This window comes from Diorhabda sublineata, chromosome 4, assembly GCF_026230105.1.
Source record: "Diorhabda sublineata isolate icDioSubl1.1 chromosome 4, icDioSubl1.1, whole genome shotgun sequence".
Classification (NCBI taxonomy): domain Eukaryota; kingdom Metazoa; phylum Arthropoda; class Insecta; order Coleoptera; family Chrysomelidae; genus Diorhabda; species Diorhabda sublineata.
The window spans coordinates 24,314,265-24,329,589 of record NC_079477.1 but is presented as its reverse complement, the minus strand read 5'-3'; the positions used below and the strand labels follow the sequence as shown (position 1 = coordinate 24,329,589).

At 31.5% G+C, this 15,325-nt stretch overlaps 1 protein-coding gene across 2 annotated transcripts in view; it reads left to right on the top strand.

Moving 5' to 3' along the window:
* LOC130443015 (rho GTPase-activating protein 100F) overlaps window positions 1-15,325 on the top strand; it is an 83,142-nt gene that overhangs the window by 4,688 nt on the left and 63,129 nt on the right. For both annotated transcript variants that reach the window (XM_056777458.1, XM_056777459.1), the window contains exon 2: window positions 11,687-11,795. In XM_056777458.1, the coding sequence (XP_056633436.1) occupies window positions 11,712-11,795 (84 nt within the window). In that variant the 5' untranslated portion in view covers window positions 11,687-11,711. The remainder of the gene's footprint in view (window positions 1-11,686; window positions 11,796-15,325) is intronic.

The following is a 15,325-nucleotide window of genomic DNA, read 5'->3' as shown; positions in this document are numbered from 1 at the left end:
TTTTTAAATCTAACCGACATTTGCCTTGAGAAACTATGCTTTTTTGGAAACAAATCGACACTTTCCTGTAGAGACTACCTTTTTCAAAAATCAACCGACATCTATCCTTAGACTTCGTGTTTTTTCAAAAACAAATCGATAATAGTCTTCAAAGACTGTCTTCTTCACAAACCAACCGACATTTTTCTTTAAAGACAATTTTTTTTAAATCTAACCGACATTTGCCTTGAGAAACTATGTTTTTTCAAAAGCAAATCGACAATAGTCTTTAAAGACTGTCTTTTCCAAAAATAAACCGATATTTGTCTTCAGACACTGTCTTTTCCAAAAATAAATCGATATTTGTCTTTAGAGACAGTTTTTGTTTAAATCAAACCGACATTTCCCTTGAGAAACTATGCTTTTTTGGAAACAAATCGACACTTTCCTGTAGAGACTACCTTTTTCAAAAATCAACCGACATCTATCCTTAGACTTCGTGTTTTTTCAAAAACAAATCGATAATAGTCTTCAAAGACTGTCTTCTTCACAAACCAACCGACATTTTTCTTTAAAGACAATTTTTTTTAAATCTAACCGACATTTGCCTTGAGAAACTATGCTTTTTTGGAAACAAATCGACACTTTCCTGTAGAGACTACCTTTTTCAAAAATCAACCGACATCTATCCTTAGACTTCGTGTTTTTTCAAAAACAAATCGATAATAGTCTTCAAAGACTGTCTTCTTCACAAACCAACCGACATTTTTCTTTAAAGACAATTTTTTTTAAATCTAACCGACATTTGCCTTGAGAAACTATGTTTTTTCAAAAGCAAATCGACAATAGTCTTTAAAGACTGTCTTTTCCAAAAATAAACCGATATTTGTCTTCAGACACTGTCTTTTCCAAAAATAAATCGATATTTGTCTTTAGAGACAGTTTTTGTTTAAATCAAACCGACATTTCCCTTGAGAAACTATGCTTTTTTGGAAACAAATCGACACTTTCCTGTAGAGACTACCTTTTTCAAAAATCAACCGACATAGGTCCTTAGAATTCGTGTTTTTTCAAAAACAAATCGACAATAGTCTTTAAAGACTGTCTTTTCCAAAAATAAACCGATATTTGTCTTCAGACACTGTCTTTTCCAAAAATAAATCGACATTTTTCTTTAAAGACAATTTTTTTTAAATCTAACCGACATTTGCCTTGAGAAACTATGCTTTTTTGGAAACAAATCGACACTTTCCTGTAGAGACTACCTTTTTCAAAAATCAACCGACATCTGTCCTTAGAATTCATGTCTTTTCAAAAACAAATCGACAATAGTCTTCAAAGACTGTCTTCTTCACAAACCAACCGACATTTTTCTTTAAAGACTGTCTTTTTTAAAAATCAACCGACATTTGTCTTTAGAGACAATTTTTGTTTGAATCCAAACGACATTTGCCTTGAGAAACTATGTTTTTTCAAAAACAAATCAACATTTTCCTGTAGAGACTACCTTTTTAAAAAATCAACCAATATATTTGTGTTTTCAAATTTGTGTTTTTCAAAAACAAATCGACAATAGTTTTTAAAGACTGTCTTTTCCAAAAATAAATCGATATTTGTCTTTAGAGACAGTTTTTGTTTAAATCAAACCGACATTTCCCTTGAGAAACTATGCTTTTTTGGAAACAAATCGACACTTTCCTGTAGAGACTACCTTTTTCAAAAATCAACCGACATCTGTCCTTAGAATTCGTGTTTTTTCAAAAACAAATCGACAATAGTCTTCAAAGACTGTCTTCTTCACAAACCAACCGACATTTTTCTTTAAAGACTGTCTTTTTTAAAAATCAACCGACATTTGTCTTTAGAGACAATTTTTGTTTGAATCCAAACGACATTTGCCTTGAGAAACTATGTTTTTTCAAAAACAAATCAACATTTTCCTGTAGAGACTACCTTTTTAAAAAATCAACCAATATATTTGTGTTTTCAAATTTGTGTTTTTCAAAAACAAATCGACAATAGTTTTTAAAGACTGTCTTTTCCAAAAATAAACCGATATTTGTCTTTAGAGACAGTTTTTGTTTAAATCAAACCGACATTTCCCTTGAGAAACTATGCTTTTTTGGAAACAAATCGACACTTTCCTGTAGAGACTACCTTTTTCAAAAATCAACCGACATCTGTCCTTAGAATTCATGTCTTTTCAAAAACAAATCGACAATAGTCTTCAAAGACTGTCTTCTTCACAAACCAACCGACATTTTTCTTTAAAGACTGTCTTTTTTAAAAATCAACCGACATTTGTCTTTAGAGACAATTTTTGTTTGAATCCAAACGACATTTGCCTTGAGAAACTATATTTTTTCAAAAACAAATCAACATTTTCCTGTAGAGACTACCTTTTTAAAAAATCAACCAATATATTTGTGTTTTCAAATTTGTGTTTTTCAAAAACAAATCGACAATAGTTTTTAAAGACTGTCTTTTCCAAAAATAAATCGATATTTGTCTTTAGAGACAGTTTTTGTTTAAATCAAACCGACATTTCCCTTGAGAAACTATGCTTTTTTGGAAACAAATCGACACTTTCCTGTAGAGACTACCTTTTTCAAAAATCAACCGACATCTGTCCTTAGAATTCGTGTTTTTTCAAAAACAAATCGACAATAGTCTTCAAAGACTGTCTTCTTCACAAACCAACCGACATTTTTCTTTAAAGACAATTTTTTTTAAATCTAACCGACTTTTGCCTTGAGAAACTATGTTTTTTCAAAAGCAAATCGACAATAGTTTTTAAAGACTGTCTTTTCCAAAAATAAATCGATATTTGTCTTTAGAGACAGTTTTTTTTAATCAAACCGACATTTGTCTTAAGAAACTATGTTTTTTCAAAAGCAAATCGACAATAGTCTTTAAAGACTGTCTTTTCCAAAAATAAACCGACATTTTTCTTTAAAGACAATTTTTTTTAAATCTAACCGACATTTGCCTTGAGAAACTATGCTTTTTTGGAAACAAATCGACACTTTCCTGTAGAGACTACCTTTTTCAAAAATCAACCGACATAGGTCCTTAGAATTCGTGTTTTTTCAAAAACAAATCGATAATAGTCTTCAAAGACTGTCTTCTTCACAAACCAACCGACATTTTTCTTTAAAGACAATTTTTTTTAAATCTAACCGACATTTGCCTTGAGAAACTATGCTTTTTTGGAAACAAATCGACACTTTCCTGTAGAGACTACCTTTTTCAAAAATCAACCGACATCTATCCTTAGACTTCGTGTTTTTTCAAAAACAAATCGATAATAGTCTTCAAAGACTGTCTTCTTCACAAACCAACCGACATTTTTCTTTAAAGACAATTTTTTTTAAATCTAACCGACATTTGCCTTGAGAAACTATGTTTTTTCAAAAGCAAATCGACAATAGTCTTTAAAGACTGTCTTTTCCAAAAATAAACCGATATTTGTCTTCAGACACTGTCTTTTCCAAAAATAAATCGATATTTGTCTTTAGAGACAGTTTTTGTTCAAATCAAACCGACATTTCCCTTGAGAAACTATGCTTTTTTGGAAACAAATCGACACTTTCCTGTAGAGACTACCTTTTTCAAAAATCAACCGACATAGGTCCTTAGAATTCGTGTTTTTTCAAAAACAAATCGACAATAGTCTTTAAAGACTGTCTTTTCCAAAAATAAACCGATATTTGTCTTCAGACACTGTCTTTTCCAAAAATAAATCGACATTTTTCTTTAAAGACAATTTTTTTTAAATCTAACCGACATTTGCCTTGAGAAACTATGCTTTTTTGGAAACAAATCGACACTTTCCTGTAGAGACTACCTTTTTCAAAAATCAACCGACATAGGTCCTTAGAATTCGTGTTTTTTCAAAAACAAATCGACAATAGTCTTTAAAGACTGTCTTTTCCAAAAATAAACCGATATTTGTCTTCAGACACTGTCTTTTCCAAAAATAAATCGACATTTTTCTTTAAAGACAATTTTTTTTAAATCTAACCGACATTTGCCTTGAGAAACTATGCTTTTTTGGAAACAAATCGACACTTTCCTGTAGAGACTACCTTTTTCAAAAATCAACCGACATAGGTCCTTAGAATTCGTGTTTTTTCAAAAACAAATCGACAATAGTCTTTAAAGACTGTCTTTTCCAAAAATAAACCGATATTTGTCTTCAGACACTGTCTTTTCCAAAAATAAATCGACATTTTTCTTTAAAGACAATTTTTTTTAAATCTAACCGACATTTGCCTTGAGAAACTATGCTTTTTTGGAAACAAATCGACACTTTCCTGTAGAGACTACCTTTTTCAAAAATCAACCGACATAGGTCCTTAGAATTCGTGTTTTTTCAAAAACAAATCGATAATAGTCTTCAAAGACTGTCTTCTTCACAAACCAACCGACATTTTTCTTTAAAGACAATTTTTTTTAAATCTAACCGACATTTGCCTTGAGAAACTATGCTTTTTTGGAAACAAATCGACACTTTCCTGTAGAGACTACCTTTTTCAAAAATCAACCGACATCTGTCCTTAGACTTCGTGTTTTTTCAAAAACAAATCGACAATAGTCTTCAAAGACTGTCTTCTTCACAAACCAACCGACATTTTTCTTTAAAGACAATTTTTTTTAAATCTAACCGACATTTGCCTTGAGAAACTATGCTTTTTTGGAAACAAATCGACACTTTCCTGTAGAGACTACCTTTTTCAAAAATCAACCGACATCTGTCCTTAGAATTCGTGTTTTTTCAAAAACAAATAGACAATAGTCTTCAAAGACTGTCTTCTTCACAAACCAACCGACATTTTTCTTTAAAGACAATTTTTTTTAAATCTAACCGACATTTGCCTTGAGAAACTATGTTTTTTCAAAAGCAAATCGACAACAGTTTTTAAAGACTGTCTTTTCCAAAAATAAATCGATATTTGTCTTTAGAGACAGTTTTTTTTAATCAAACCGACATTTGTCTTAAGAAACTATGTTTTTTCAAAAGCAAATCGACAATAGTCTTTAAAGACTGTCTTTTCCAAAAATAAACCGATATTTGTCTTTAGAGACAGTTTTTGTTTAAATCAAACCGACATTTCCCTTGAGAAACTATGCTTTTTTGGAAACAAATCGACACTTTCCTGTAGAGACTACCTTTTTCAAAAATCAACCGACATCTGTCCTTAGAATTCATGTCTTTTCAAAAACAAATCGACAATAGTCTTCAAAGACTGTCTTCTTCACCAACCAACCGACATTTTTCTTTAAAGACTGTCTTTTTTAAAAATCAACCGACATTTGTCTTTAGAGACAATTTTTGTTTGAATCCAAACGACATTTGCCTTGAGAAACTATGTTTTTTCAAAAACAAATCAACATTTTCCTGTAGAGACTACCTTTTTAAAAAATCAACCAATATATTTGTGTTTTCAAATTTGTGTTTTTCAAAAACAAATCGACAATAGTTTTTAAAGACTGTCTTTTCCAAAAATAAATCGATATTTGTCTTTAGAGATAGTTTTTGTTTAAATCAAACCGACATTTCCCTTGAGAAACTATGCTTTTTTGGAAACAAATCGACACTTTCCTGTAGAGACTACCTTTTTCAAAAATCAACCGACATCTGTCCTTAGAATTCGTGTTTTTTCAAAAACAAATCGACAATAGTCTTCAAAGACTGTCTTCTTCACAAACCAACCGACATTTTTCTTTAAAGACAATTTTTTTTAAATCTAACCGACATTTGCCTTGAGAAACTATGTTTTTTCAAAAGCAAATCGACAATAGTTTTTAAAGACTGTCTTTTCCAAAAATAAATCGATATTTGTCTTTAGAGACAGTTTTTTTTAATCAAACCGACATTTGTCTTAAGAAACTATGTTTTTTCAAAAGCAAATCGACAATAGTCTTTAAAGACTGTCTTTTCCAAAAATAAACCGACATTTTTCTTTAAAGACAATTTTTTTTAAATCTAACCGACATTTGCCTTGAGAAACTATGCTTTTTTGGAAACAAATCGACACTTTCCTGTAGAGACTACCTTTTTCAAAAATCAACCGACATCTGTCCTTAGAATTCATGTCTTTTCAAAAACAAATCGACAATAGTCTTCAAAGACTGTCTTCTTCACAAACCAACCGACATTTTTCTTTAAAGACTGTCTTTTTTAAAAATCAACCGACATTTGTCTTTAGAGACAATTTTTGTTTGAATCCAAACGACATTTGCCTTGAGAAACTATGTTTTTTCAAAAACAAATCAACATTTTCCTGTAGAGACTACCTTTTTAAAAAATCAACCAATATATTTGTGTTTTCAAATTTGTGTTTTTCAAAAACAAATCGACAATAGTTTTTAAAGATTGTCTTTTTCAAAAATAAACCGATATTTGTCTTCAGAGAGTGTCTTATCCAAAAATAAACCGATATTTGTCTTCAGAGAGTGTCTTATCCAAAAATAAACCGATATTTGTCTTTAGAGACATTTTTTTTTAAATCAAACCGACACTTGCCTTAAGAAACTATGTTTTTTCAAAAGCAAAACGACAGTGTCCTACACAGACTACCTTTTTCGAAAAACAAATTTACACTTGTCTTAGAGACTATCTTTTTCAATAATTAACTGACATTTGTCTTTAGAAATCGTGTTTTCCATAAAACAACCGCCTTTAGAAACTCTTTTTTTCAAAAACGAACCGACAAATAGAAACTGCCTTTTTTCTAAAAAACAAATCGTCATTTATTATCACAAGCTGTCATTTTTGAAATACCATTTGTTATTAGAAAACGCCATTTCTCAGGGACAATTTTGGAAAGTGATACCTGGTACATATTTTCGGTAATTGAAATGTTAATCGAGGGGGAAAGGCTGCTAAGCATATGTTTGGATCCAACGAAAGCTCAAGCAGGTTTCGGATTAGTTGAAAGTCCACCGTATTAAGCAGATTTAACCTCGGGCGATTACTATTTGTTTCCAAAACTTGGAGAACATATATTTCGTAAAGTTATATGTGTGTAAAGGGATCAGCCCTTGAAAATTGGTCACGTAAATTGAAACATAAACTTTCAAGTCATAATTCCAAGATCAAAGATTAACAAAATTTTTTATAACTAAAACTAAATTGAAAATCATTGATTGATCTATCACTTTTGATTAGTTGTTTTCTTTTTTGTTATTTACTCTATCCCTTGAACTGATTTTATTCACATCTATCATCTTACACATTCTATATATGTAAATATATTGAATCATTCAAATTTATGTATGATTTATTTCCCAAACGAAAAGAATCCTAATTTTCTTCAGGCATTGTTCTTTCCCCCTTCCGTACTTCATTTTTTTTTATGATCACAGAACCCTTTTGACCTTTTTTGTTTCCGAACGGTATAATAGGTGTTACTCGAAAGGGTTGCGTGTCTCGCCTATTTTGTTACAACTTGTGATAAAGGGGTAATTTGATACTCGGAACATTACATAACAATGACGGGAATGTTCTCAATAAAATTAGTTATCAAAAACGTTTATTACTAATGGGTTAATATAGTTTTAGAATCCTTCTGTGTTTTGAAAATTAGTTTCTCGAAGTGTGGGTGTTGCTAATTATATATCTATCCCCTTTAAAATTAGTCTAAATGGATCTACGATGCATCATCGAATTTCAAAACAAAGATACAAATACAAAGTACAAATTTTTTATTATAGCCTTCAAAATAAGCTATTTGTGAACCTATACAAAAATTACAATGCCTAATACACTTTTTGTAGACCTCGGCTGGGATAGCCTTTACTTTTTATGACTTATGTTATGGCGTCTTTCCCGAAGCGAATTTTTGTGCTTAGAGACGAGGAAAAAGTCATAGGGAGCCAAATATGGTTAATACAGTGGTTCTCGTTCCAGGTTTCGCCAAAAAATGAAGTTATAACTCGATAGAAATATATTTTCTATCAGAAGAATCCTAATAATCTTTGCCTAGTTCAGTATTTGTTTATTTCAAGTGTGATAGTTACTTTAAACAAATTTTAGGTTATGATATCGATAAAAGTCATGGAAAAAGTTAAACAGTTTCATTTCAAGTATTGAATTATACCAGAGTGTAAAAGTCCAAGAGAGAAATGCTTTATTGTCAAAAATTTGTAAGCAAAAGCTTGTAAAAACTAAGGGCATAAATAAACTGTTAAGGAGATGGATAAGTCCAGTTCATTGGAACTTAACCATATGTAACTCCCATTTCAAGGAATTGTCCACATCAAGCCCTAAATGGTGGTGTTATTTAATAAAAAAAAACTTTAGTTTTAGAAACGTTAAGACAGAGAAGATTAGAAATGGTACCATGATTTAAGGGTGATTATGTCACTAGATATGGTTCTATGAAGTGGCGTCCGATCAGGATTGCACCAAGAAAAACTAGTGTCTTCTGCAAATAGACAGAAGGAGCAAAATAGGGCGTAGTACTGAGCCTTGGGGCACTCCACATTCTATTAGCTTGCAAGAAGACATCGTTGTATTAATCCTTACAAACTGACTTCTGTTGATAAGGTATGACTTAAATCATGCGAGAGGTGTCCTCCTAAAATCGAAGTACTGCAATTAAAATCCATCAGTACCAGAAGAATATTTATTTTTGATGTATTGAATTGTACTGCGAAGCTCTGTTGAAACTATGGGCATAAAGAAGAAACTGTATAAGTTAGAAGCAATTATAGAATTTCATAGATTTTTGGTTACATTCAGGAATTATTAGGGTTATCAGGTGAAGTAGACATTATGCTCGATGAAGAAGCCTACCAGAATTTACCAGAAATTACCAGAATTGGCAAGTCTCCTTCTACAATAAATATCTTTGCCAGCTTTGATTGTCTTATGATAAATTTTTCTGTATAGTTTCACGTAATTTTTGAAGAAGACAATAGACAATAGAAGGACATCCGATAAAGTATTTTTTCACGTTCCGAGACATACGAAAATGCAATGTTGTAAATGATTTATAATAAACAAATACATAAAAAAGATTGTTCATATAAATTCGATATTCGATCAAAGTTGGGATTCCTCAAGTTAGTGTATTGGAGCCCACTCTATATCTCCTTCATACATCCGGTCTTCCAGCGAGCAATCATAAAAAATTCGCACATGACAGCTCAGTACTGGCTCTATATCATAATCCAACAGTTACATCAAGGTACCTACAAGATAACCTAAACAAAATGGATAAATGGTTGACAAAATGGAGGATTAAAGCGACCTAACCTAACCTAACCAGTCACACTTAATGATTTAACCCAGTTAAACGATACAAAGTACTTGGGTATTCATCTTGACAGACGTTTGACTTGGCAAAAACTTGTAATTATAAAAAAGAAGAAACTTTGCATTGAATTTGACTTTGGAAAACAAACTGCTGTTGTACCAAGCTTTACTTAGACCAATTTGGACTTACGGCATCCATCTGTGGGGGACTGCAAGCAATTTCAGCCTAGAAATACTGCAGCGGATTCAAAATAAATTGTTAAGAACTACCGTAAATTCCCCGTGGAATATTACATCAGTATATATAGAGAAAGACCTTCAAGTACCTTAAGTGAAGGAAGTTTCAAAAAATGGAACAGCAGCAGGTACAATGATCGAGTAGGTGCACATCCTAATAGGAGGAAGGTCTGTTTGATAATAATCAAGGTGAAGTGCGCAGACTAAAACGCTTTGAACCTGATGATTTAGCAAACAGATTTAGGTACATAAGGTTTAAGTCAGTGGCTGCGCTAGCCACCGCGGGGCCCTGTGCGAGGTGAGTTAGGGGGGGCTCTTACCCGGGAAATATCAGTAGCATAGCAATTTCGCGATTTAAAAAGTTTGATTCCATACTTGCGGGGCCCCAGACTTTAAAACATTAAAACCGCGTAGAAAATATTTATATACATATTTACTTATAAAATATTTATTTTCAAGTATAAAATTAAAATAACCTCAGATCTTCAGAATAGGGGAAATATTAGATAAAACTTTCAAAGCTTTCTGAAAAATACTGACCGATTGATAGCTCTTCACTGGAAGATACTCCTGCATGTCTATTAGAATCAACTGAATTACTACTTTGGTTAGATTGTAATTATAATTGGAGTTTATAAAAAAAAAATATAAATGTCTACTTCATTATCATGTATTTAGAATAAACTTAAGGAAATACCAATTACATAGCCTATTATGACTTACAAGACATTACAATATAGATAATAATAAGACAACAGTAAATCAAAATTATTTATAGGTTATGTTTTAGTAACTAAAGCTGATTGTAGGTATTTATACATAAAGAACTATGGAATTTATTATGATATATAATGCATATTGATAATTTACTTGGAGTTTTCATTCCCTTTACCTCATCCAAAGTAAAATCTTCACGCATCTATTTTCGGTAGATTGTCTGATTCACAAAACCACTTTCAGCCATCTTCGTAGATGATTTTCAGACACGATAATAATCAGATTATAAAAATAATTGGGAACATAAAAATGAACAGGATATTTCTACCAAACACAACAAAAACTCTGTTTCAATCACTATATATATATATATATATATATATATATATATATATATATATATATATATATATATATATATATATATATATATATATAGGACGTAGCATTTGATGCACGACCAATGTTGATGCGTTGAATTTCTTAGATTACACTAAGGTTATTTAAATCAGTTTTCTCAATTAATGCTTGATCATTCTTGGCAATAATGTCCGTTTTTGAAAATACCTGTCAAGATATCATTTGCAATCACTTTTGTGAGAGGTTGTACGATTGGTGAGTGATCTCATATCGACCGATAAATGTCACAATTTAAACAAGAAATTTCATATACTATGTTGGGCGATTTATTGGTTGGTTTTTTATCTTTTTTTCAGTAAAAATAGATTGAGTATTAAGGTTTTGACTGTACGCTTAATATTGTGTTGTTTAAAGATTCCAGATTCCCGTTTAGGAGAAACTGATTTTATGTATGGTGAAGGAGTATAAATAGGTGAGATAAAAATGTCGGAATTGACGTTTAAAGGTGATTTCACCGATTTTGACATTGTATCGATTCACCAACATTCTATTTCCACCTTGTATAGTTTCGTCATTGTGAATTATTATGAGAAAAAATCGATCGATTACCAATTCGATTTACGCGCGCAGTTTGAATCAAATTTGATCAGATCATGTAAGGATTCAAATCACCCAGAAAAATTTAATTTTCCATGCATTTAGCACGAATTTTAACGATGGATTATTAAAATAAACTCGAACTTAATAAATTTTTGTTTCTTCTACTGTAAATATCTAGGTTTCTGTTACAAATAGGTCAAAAATGTTTTGTAACGATTTTATATAAAATTTTAGTCTCTACATTTTTTGCTTGAAATTTTTTTGATATCTTTTAATGTTTTTGAGATATTTGAGATCATGTTTTTTTTCTACTGATTTTAATAAAAGAAGTCTAGTCAATATCCCTAAAAATATTCCTAAAATTTCAATCCCCACAATTACAATATAACCAGATGTTTATTAAGTTTAGTGATAAAAGATGGCGCTATTAGTTTCGTAGTACTACGTCTTTATAACACACGTGAAATTTCAAATACATATTTTCCATTAAATGAAGTTTCTAAATTGGTTTTTCGTATGTTATTCCAGAGAGACAACCCAGCGCTGATCTGGTATGCAGTGGCGGAAATTGGCGCGCTCGAAGATCACATCCGGTCGGTCACGTACGCGCAACATGCTCTGCTGTGGCCGCAGAAAGGTGAGTCACTATCAAAATACAGTCCAACATATTGATCTTCATCTAGCATGAATTAACAGACTATCTCTTTCTATTTACAGTAAAAACACGTAATAACGATTTGATCATATTTATTTTCATCGATCAGTAAAAACTGACTTTCAACATTCTATCTCTTTCTATTGACAGTAAAAACACATACTAACGATTCCATCATATTAATTTCCATTGAATTTAACGCGAGTAGGACGTCAAATTTTGACATTTATCAATAATTATTATAAAATGAGTCGATTTAGACATTTATCAGAATGTCAAAATCAATAGGACAAAACAATCCAAACACTGTGCGTTTTACAACATATTTCATAGTGTGTAACGGAGTGTAAAAAGTGCAGACGTCTATAGAAATAAATCTTCAAACCCTCCGGCAAACACTTTCAATCAGATCTTTTCGAAAAGACGAAGTACCTTTCGTTGATCCGAGTCTTAAGATTGCTAAGACGTAATTAAGATATGGCGAGGTAAACCATAATGTATTATGTGCACTGACATCCAGAATGATCATTAATTGAGGAACGTTTCGAAACGACAGAACAGTTTGTGATAAAGATCTATGATAAATAAGGCTTTCTCGATTGTATTCGTGGATATAAACGTTGAACTTTAACGACAAGTTAAGAACTTAACCTTAAATTGAGATGCTAGTTAGGATTGACGGGATATATTAATAAACGCGATGAAGGATGAATTGTAGGTTATATCTAATAAATATGAATTAATAAAACAAAACTCTATTAAAATGTGTTATTTACTTTTTGATTTAGTCCAAGTGTGAATAACTAGTTGAATTCTACAACACACAGAGTTCTATTTTTTTTAATTCTAAGTGTTATTTGTATGAATTTCTTTGTTAGATTTTTAACATCGCCGGCAACGTTGCAAGTAACAGTTGTAGAATTTTAATTACTATGACATTTGTACGCGATCGTGCTCACGTGACGTTTATACATTCATAATAAAGCTACAAAAAAAAAGTATTTCAATGAACGGCGTCATATCACACCTCTGGTGTATTCACGTTCATTTTGTTGATTGCATGCGAATAAATTTTCATTACAGCTGTTTACAACGTTGACAAGTCTCATCGAATATTTTCATTTAATATTCGATATTTTAAACGATAATTTGGAGGATGAAAACTTTTACATATTTGATAAATTTGGTTGTAACTATTAATTTTGTAAAGTATATGACGTCACAGTTCACGTGTCATGTGTCATGACATCGACTTGCCACGCCTTCTTCGATTTCTGTGGAATTGTATACTTAAAATATTATTCCTCCCCTCAAACTGTCATAACTTTGTTAATTATTGATATTATTATATAATATTTATAAAGTATGACTTGAAAACGATAATAAACCTTCAAAATAGTGTCTCAAAGTCTCTAATGGCGCACACTACTTATACAAGGAAGGTATAAAAAGTAATGTAATTTTCCAATTAACAAATGTGATGACTATGTTTTTATTAATCACTTGAACCGATTAACTTCAAAACGAGTATCAGATATTCCGAGATACCACACAAAGGAGCAATTTTTCCAAATTTCCATCATGTTTTGTCCGTTGAATGAATTACGCCTGTGATGTGATTTTTGTTTCGTATTTCGAATTTTTATATTCCTGAACCGACACGAAATGGCTTCATCATCAATCATTTCTGTACTTGAAGTTCGTATATCAGAAAATGTGATTTATTTTCAGTTTAAATCTCGATATTTGGTTAAATATAATTGTGTTGTTAAATGTGAATCCTGAAGCAATTTTTTGATTTTGATTCTAAAAAGCTAAAAAGTTGGTTTGGAAAAGTGCTTTCACACAATGACTTTTTCCTGCGCGATAAAATAGGTTCGGTAAGTGATAAAAACGATGAAAGATTTCATCAAAAAATTATGGAGTGTGAGAAGCTTTAACAGGCTAGATGCCCACGCTTGCAAACTACTGTTGAGGCCTCCAAAAGGATACCAACTATAAGAAAAAAAGATAATTATTCCAAAAAAAAATGTTTATTAATGTAGAAAACATGAATTCTAGAGGATATTTCGGTCAAACCCCGTTTCTAGGCGTCAATTCTCTCGGGGATTCCCAATATATGTAATAACAACGTTCTGTAGTACTTATGTGTAGTCACGTCGAGTACGTGCCTGTAAAAATGACATGGTGACTGGAACTCATGATATCAATGACAGATGACAGATGAAGTAGATCCGTCAGTAAAATTTGATACTCATCATTCAGCTTATTCTTCTAAGATGGTCGTCTGTGGGCAAAAATTTCATTGACTTCAAGAATAAACGAAAGAAAATGTAATATTCAAAAGGTTTCAATATATTTGACCAGATATAGACCCCAATTTTTCACCATAAAAGAAGATTTATGAACTAGAGCCAAGATCCAGCTTTATATCATCTGCCTTAGCTCGCAACAAATTCTAACAGATTATGTGCTCTCTGAGATTCGACAATTATGATTGTTCCGTATGAAAAAGTAAGGTTTCTTTTCGCGTTTACTTGAAGAGTATCGGTTTAAAAATTTGGTCTTTGGTTGATTATAATGCGGCATATACAACAAATATCCAACCTTATTTAGATAAACTACGAAAAAAACCAGAGATAACCCAAGGACGAAGGGTAGTCATGGACTTGGTAAACCATTTAACTACAGGAAACTTCTATCAGTATTAAGCTAGCCAACGAGCTTCTAGATAAAAACCTTTGAACGGTAAACTGCGTAAAAATAAACTTTATGTTCCAATAGAACTAATTCTAGCAAAATATGAGAAGGAATTTTTTAGCATGTAGCCTTTAAGGAAAATTTTAACCTTAGTTTCCTATATACCACCAATAAATACGAGATTTAAAGGGTGCAGTGGACACAACAGATACATTTACAAAAGAATATTCTGAAAAAGTTATTTGTTGGAAATCATATCGTAGTTCCCTTGAATGGAGATACATATTTAGAGTTGCTCTAAACTAATGCAGACAGATTCACATACATCCTGAGACTATAATATGGTTTCAACAATATTGACCAATATCCTATTACCAAATAAATGTACCTGATTCAAATTTTTCTAAATCGATGGATAGGGAAGCGCGGATTGATACATTGGCCAGCACAATCTCCTAATCTGACGCCATTAAACTTCTTTTTGTGGGTATATGTTAAAAGTATTGTATACAAAACTTGAACCTTTCAACTTAGATGACTTAAAACGATGAATCAAGTTTGCGATTAGATTAATCGCGCCTGAGATGTTAAGAACGTTCTTTACCAAGTTAGCATGTTGCCGGTAAGTATTTGGAGCATCTCCTACATGGAAATTAATGTTTTCTTTTTAAATAAGATAGTTGGTATGTTTTTTCAAAAAAAAATATACATTTAAAAATACGAATAGACGTGTCCAAGCGCTTTTCCCAGCACGCCCTAATTTATTCCAAAAAATACAGAAAATTTTATTTTTACTTAGGATAAATTTGTTA